Below are 7,243 nucleotides of genomic sequence, written 5' to 3' on the forward strand. Positions count from 1 at the left end.
ATTTTACCGTCACAGTATGACACACTGGTCCTAATTGGAGTTTTTTTTTATGGGGGACAACTTTAAAGAGAGATATCGATATTAAAAATAAAGAAGATATAACCAGGGAACCGACGGTAGTGTGAAGAAAACAGAAAAAAAAAAGCGTTGGGGGACTTTTTTTAGCGACGCAACACTGGCACTTCCGGTCCACATGTAAACGCTACAGCGTGATTCACACGTAGATGATAAACTGAGTCTATAAACTGTAAAGTTTGAAGGAAAACAGCGTTGAAGCGGTGACATTTGGCTGTAAACATGAAGCTGCTCACACACAACATGTTGACATCTCACGTGAAGGGCGTCACTAAAGGATACCCGCTGCTCATCAAGGTAAGCTAGCAGCACGGCTAACTGCTAACACTACAAACACCCTGCAGCTCAACGTTTCGTGCTGTGTGGCTCGTTAAATGACAGGAGAGAGAAAAGTTTAGTTATCGAGTGTCTGTCAAGAGTTTTAAAGATTTAATAGACATTAACTTTAAAATCTCGCTTGTACTGCTTCATTGAACATGTGATAGATGTTTGTTGGGGAGGGAGGTTAGCAAGCTAGCAGCAGGAGAGGAATCAGGAAAATATGTACAGTTAATATGATTAGTTTTACACATGTAGCTTGATGCTATTAGCCACACAAAATATATTTTGAATAAATGTTAAAAAACTACTCATCTGCCATTTAATTTGTCTTTCTGAATTCACAGTATTAAATATAAACACTGTGGTTCCCCACAATTCAATGAGGGCTTGTTCACTTTAGTTTCTACTAAACATCCTAAAATTCAATAATTCACATTTTATACATGTGTAATTTACACAAATGTGACACAAAACTGTGCCCGTCTGTAATAAAAACAAATCTTAGTGTGTGGAAAATCCCTGTAAACTATCATGTGTTGCTTATGTTGGTAATAGTTGGGGAACAAGTGGTGGAAGAAGTGACTTTGACCACAGCCATGTTGGGAGTAGAGACTGCTATTGTTAGATGAATGCACGCACTTATCTTTGTTTTCTTCGTGAAGGCAACAGAGGTGAAGATGAATGAGGTGGAGTTCAACCCTCAGTTTGTCAGCCGGATGATCCCCAAACTGGAGTGGGGCGCGCTCGTCCAGGCTGCAGATGAGGTGAGGCAGACCAACATCATTCCAGAGAGACGTGGATTAAAGCTTATAACCTGTCACACATCTCAGTATAATCAAGTTTATCATTCGTTTCAGAACAATTGATCAGTTTGGAGAAAAAAAAAACAGTTAGGACCGGCACTGGCAGGCTTCGTCTGTGCTTTAAGGATTGTTCTCTGCGGTTGAAAGAGGCAGATAAAGCCTGTGATTTTGCAGACATTACATTAATAGCACAGAGTTTGGTCTTATTTTTGAAAATATATAAAGAACAAACAGAATGAAAATATTACTACTTAGTATTTTAATGAAAATGTCCTGCACCAGTCATGTTGTTATGTTTTTGTCTTGTTTTCCCCTCAGTTTTTTGCTTTGGCTTATTGTACTTGGATCAGCTACGATACGTGTTTTATTGTTTATTGGAAACGTTTGTGTTTTTCTTTCTTAAATATGTTGTGGTTTCTTCTTTCATCCAGTAACATCCATTTGATAATTCACAGCTGCTCAGTTTAAACACTCGTTACTGTCTCTTTCCTCTCTGTAGTTGGGTCAACGGCAAGACCTGCCTGGTGAGCTGGTGCCAGATTATGAGAAAGACGAGGAGTTCCTGAAGAAAGTTCACAGACTGCTTTTAGAGGTAAAGAGTTTGTGTTTTCTGGCTGTAATGGTACCTAAACTATAGCATGTAGTTGTTGTTTTTTTGTAAAAAAAAAAAAAAGATGCAACTAAATTCAGTTTTCATCATCAGTTAATCTGCTGTTGGTTTTGGATTTATAGATTAACATGTTGCCTCTAGACACCAGTAGAATTGTCCTACTCAATTGAAAACACAGCTGTTTCTCTAAAACAGGAAGAAACTGACAATCACAAGTTGTTTTCATTGTAAAAAAAACAACAAAAAAAACACACAAATTCCTCTTTAATATGATACCAAAATATGTTGCATGTGTATGTTTTTAGACCAAGTTTGAATCAACACATACCAGAAAACACCAGACAAACAACAAATAGCACTAAAACTGTTGTAAATATCTTTGATAACTGCATCTCGGTAGACGTAAAAGAAGAGAAAGTAACTTCAGGTCAGTGTTAGAATAAATATGTGATCCCCAGCATTTCTCTCTGTTTGCCTCATGAGTCAACATTCAGAGTCTGACAACAAAACAGATCCTTGACTGGATAACACTAGGCTTTCAAAACACACACTTCAACCCACACAGCAATGTTATAAGAACAAACATCAGTGATGTGGTGGTAGGTAGTGTCTTTGGCAGCTTAAATGAGGAAAAGATTACTGAAATTATACGTGGAAAGTCGCCAGGACCTGTTCAGTTCTCCTTAGTGACTCTTCAGCACACAGCGTCTGTCTGCAGCAGTGAGAGCCGGGCAGGTCCAGCTGTTGACTGATGGTGATTATGTGATGTGATTTCAAGCAACAGACTTAAACTCACAGTGTCGTCATTGCTGTCCTCGCGGCACGGTGCGTCAGGATCGCTCTCACAACACATAAGAATATAAAGAGACAGAATTTAGATTTGCAAATGGCAAAAAAAAATCCTTACAAAAAATCACAGATCACAACGGTACGATGTATATTTCCAGTTCCGGATATTATTGACAACTTTAAGTATCTATTATAAAAAGCTCGACTTTATTTTCCATAATTTGATACGTAGGGATGAATTAAAAATGGCAGGTCCTCGCTGGCCTGTAGTGATGTATAGAATGGGTGCTCATGATAATTGTGGATTATATCGGTACAGGCTTTAGCAGCGTTGTCAGATGTCTTTTTTAATTCGACCACTGATCCAAAATCCAAAGATATTTAGTTTTACAATGATATAAAACAGCAAATCCTCCTTTTAAAGAAGCTGGAGAATATTTGGCATTTTTACTTAAAAGAAGACTTAAACCATTAATAGATTATCAAAATATGATTATTAAAATCGCTGCAGCTCTCGTTCTTTTTCCCTCATGGTGACACATTTGTTTTTGGGCCAATGTTCTTATAATTATCAGTTGTTTTGGCTCTTGAACTTTTAAAATTCAGTCAAAGCGACACATTCCCACAATCCTGAAACCATCTTTAACAATGAAGAAATGAAAATGAAGAAGTGTTTTTGGTCTTTTTTTGTATTAATCTGCCACAGACCACCTCTCGGTTCTTGACATCATTATCATGTGGTTCCCAGCTGTGTTTCCTATTCTCGTCTCACTTAACACAGTGAATCATTATGATAATTACGGGATATATTTGTAAAGAACACTTAAGTACACCTTTTGGTTAAAACTACAGCCTATTCACTCTCACACAGAAACACAGAAAGATACAGTACTGACTTCACATCCTGTTTCTATTGCTGGCAACAGCAATTAGCAGCAAAGCTTTCATGTGGTTGTTTCCTGCTCAGTGTCTCGTTTTTCATAACTGCAACATATCCTCTCAGAGATCTAACACAGGAACTAAAATACACTTGTTTTAGACTCTTTTTTAGCCCCAATACATGCATGGACAAAAATATGTTGACTCCCAAACATTACACACTCACACCAAATCCTCTGGCACTAATGCTGAATGTGCTGCTGTGACGGGCTGTTCTGGGCTTTCCACCAGATGTTGGAGCCATTTTTCTTCCATTCAGCTACAAGAGCATTAGTGAAGTCGCAGTGATGTTGGTTTTGAATGCAGTCCTTCTGCATAATACATGAGCAAAACAGATTTATTGAATATCTTCTATCCTGCAGTCCCCTCTTCTCATTTCTCAGTTGATGCATCCTTGATTCCTTTCCTCGCCAAGGAAGAGACACGAGGAGAGAGGAGTCAAGGCAACAGACAGTGAAGAAAACAAAATGACCGGTCTTTCTTCGGAGCGTCATTTTAAAGCAATCTGCTCCATGGCAGTACCAGTGTCAGAAACTCCACAGGGTGCCTTTAACTTTATTTGGCCCGGTTTGGTTTCGTACTGTATAAAAACCCAGATAAACCTCTCAGCTAGATTCAGGTCATGGCCCCAAATTTCATGCAATGCTGGAAGGTGTTTATGATGGAACGGTCATCTTGGATACTGATTTATTATTAAGCTGCGTTTGCTGAGTCACATCTTTTTCTCATGACCCAGTAGTTAATGTTCCATGACCCTTTATTGGTCCACAGCCCAGGGTTTGGGAACCACAGGTCCAAAATATTCAACGCCGTCGCATTTAACATTTCCCTCAAAAGGAACCAAAGATGTCGAGGCCAAACCATTCAAACCGGCCCCAAACCAAAAGTATGACAACAGTGGTGTCCATATACTTTTGGCCGTTTTGTGCATTTTACTCTATGATGACATCTGGTGGTGACCTCACACCTCCTGTCTGTTCTGGGTTCGTGTGTGTTGCAGGTGGAGGTGATCGAGGGCTGCCTGAAGTGTCCTGAATCAGGACGAGAGTTCCCGATCTCCAGAGGAATCCCCAACATGCTGCTGAACGAAGACGAGGCGTAGACGGCGCCGAACACGACCTCCCCCTGAACCGTCACTCAGATGGGATTGTGGGTATCGGAGAGAGAGAGAGAAGAGAGAGGCTGGACTCTGGTTTAAAGCTGGTGCCAGGAGAAAACTGGCCACGCTGTTTGGTTGATTGTAGTTATGACATTAAAGCGGCTGCCGATGGAGGAAAAAATTTGAAGAATAACAGATGGAAATGTTCCCCAAGAGCAACCCCCAGTGGTTTTATCTGTATTTATTTTTGTATCTGTTTGGGTTCTTTCCGTTTTCGTTTTTCAATAAAACTGTCCCGATTTCCATGACAGCCAAAACTCTTTTAGGTTTTTGTGGAAAATATGGATTCATTTTTATTACAGACATGCTAAAATACAACCCCCGAGGCTCCACGAGCGAGAGGCAGGCTCTGAACCCCATCTCGCCCTCTCTCAGGGTTTAACAAAGTGCTGAGGGCCAGATGACGTGGCAGTGGCTTGTCTATATTTGGCTTTGAGGAAAAGAGGCAGAAAAAAGGAGGCAGGCTAGAAGTTGTTTTTGAGGAAGTATTTTTTTTTTTATGCCACACATTACAGCACACACACACACACACACACTACACCCCACCTGAGATTGCACATACCCCGCAGTGTAATCTCAAAGAAGAAGTTGAGGTCCACATAGACAAAATATGTTTCCATTCACTTCTGGCTGTCTAAGACGGTGCAGCAGCAGTCAAGTTGGAACAGGAGGCTGTTTGTTCGCAGGCGGTGTTATCATTTTTAGAAACTTTGCCAGGACAGACGATGATGGAGGAGGAGGAGGAGAGGAGGAGGAGGAGGTGGGTTTGCCCTGACCAGAAGCCTCGAGGCTGCCTGAGTCTCTCCTACCTTTCCCTTCTACTTACAGCAATTACAGGCCTGCACCCGCAACTATAATAACGGTATAATGGGATGGCAGCAGAGCAGCAATAAAAGCCACCCCTGACAGATTAACAGTCCTCTCCAAGTCCTGAGCTGTAATTAACAATGAGACCAGAGAGGAACAGAGAGGAAAGAAAAGGGCCTCGATTGAAAGCTCGAAAAGATAAACATAAAGCAGGACGGGCTCTGGAGTGATTTAATTAAATTAGGGAAAGCCTTCAGATATCAGCGTGGATGAGGCTTAAACTGAAAATTACACTGAGATCCTGACTAAAGCTGCTTTGAAATTGCTGTTTCTTCATCTTCCATTTTGTCCTTTTAATATTTAAAGATTAAATTTGACATTCTGGGAAATTTGCCTCCTGGCTTTTTGCCGCAGATTGTTGCCACTCTCGCCTGCTGGCTTAGCCTCGCTTAAGACCGGAAAAAGGGACAGACGGATAGCCTAGCTCCATCTAAATGCACCAAAAGCCACCTGACGGCTCCTCTGAAGCTCAGTGATTAACATGTTTTACCTCATTTGTTTAGTTTGTAATAAAACAGAAGAGTAAAAACGATGATTCGCAGTGCCAGACTAAAGCTTGCGGCGGTATACCATGGTATGAAAATTGACTGTTACCGTACCATGTACATTTCCCTATCTACGGTACACACACACCTTAAGATCGACAGGTGTGTAGGAGAAGACTGAAAGCCAACAAAATCAGGAAAAAGTTTTGGTACTTAGACCTTCATCAGGTTATCCTCTGTACTGAATTTACCCTATTAGTGTTACTAAAAATGTTCAAGTTCATATTAAGTTTCATGTCTATCAGGACATTATTTTGTGAAATTATAATAAAACCTGTTCAACCAACAAAGCTCATCTTTTATTAGCCCATCAGATGATAATGAGGAGTTGTGTAACTCTGTATACCTTGAAACCTTGATATTTTCTGAGATGGTTACCGTACCGTCAGCAATCTCATCCCCGTTGCAGCCCTCGCCAGACTGTTTCTTGGCTGGGACCAGTCACTTCCTGCATTGTTTACATTCTTGTTTGCCAGCTTTCGCTTTTCTTCTTCACTGCCTTTGATGTTTCCAACTGTTGTCCAACAGAAGCGTGAAACCGCGGTGAGAAAAGCGTCCTGCGACGCCTACATACAAACAAAACATAATAATGAACCACACATTGAAATAATTGCTCCACAGCGCTACTAGTGGTCAAAAACTCCACAGGGCACCTTTAAACGGCAGTTTGTTTTATTGACACTGGTTCCCCTTTTCCACTGGTCAAAAATCCCACTTAAACCTGCTAAGATCAGGCTTTTGATCTGAGCTTAAGACCCAGGTGGCTAAATTCTGACGTATTTCCAGCTGTGCGAAGTGATGATGCATAAATAAGGATACTGAAGTAAAATGTACAAACTGGTGATCAACGTAGCGTCATCACTGGCCCCCATCCTGCCTACTGCTTGTGTTTACTTTAACTGGTATTGATCCCTGTTTCCGGCGCATTCAGTGACGTACAACGTGACGCTTCAGATGAAAATCACCGCTGCCTGCGGGAAGTGGGAATGGGGTCAATAGATGCGCTTTTTACAAACCTGTGTAGACGTGCTGATTTTAGTGGCAAAGCGTCATTGTTTGTTTGTTTTCTGTTTGGATTAAAGGTCCCATTTTTAAGAAAGTTGATTTTTGAGTCTCATTTCCAACTTATCAAATT

At 40.8% G+C, this 7,243-nt stretch overlaps 1 protein-coding gene across 1 annotated transcript; it reads left to right on the forward strand.

Moving 5' to 3' along the window:
* Positions 1-165: 165 nt before the first annotated feature.
* On the forward strand, positions 166-4,946 carry trmt112 (tRNA methyltransferase activator subunit 11-2). Its single transcript, XM_084353700.1, has 4 exons — positions 166-372; positions 1,059-1,160; positions 1,699-1,791; positions 4,538-4,946. The coding sequence occupies exons 1-4, from the start codon at positions 298-300 to the stop codon at positions 4,637-4,639; spliced, it is 372 nt and encodes a 123-aa protein (XP_084209826.1). The 5' UTR covers positions 166-297; the 3' UTR covers positions 4,640-4,946.
* Positions 4,947-7,243: the final 2,297 nt, after the last annotated feature.

This window comes from Pagrus pagrus, assembly GCF_965226575.1.
Source record: "Pagrus pagrus genome assembly, chromosome: 5".
In the NCBI taxonomy this organism is placed as follows: Eukaryota; Metazoa; Chordata; class Actinopteri; order Spariformes; family Sparidae; genus Pagrus; species Pagrus pagrus.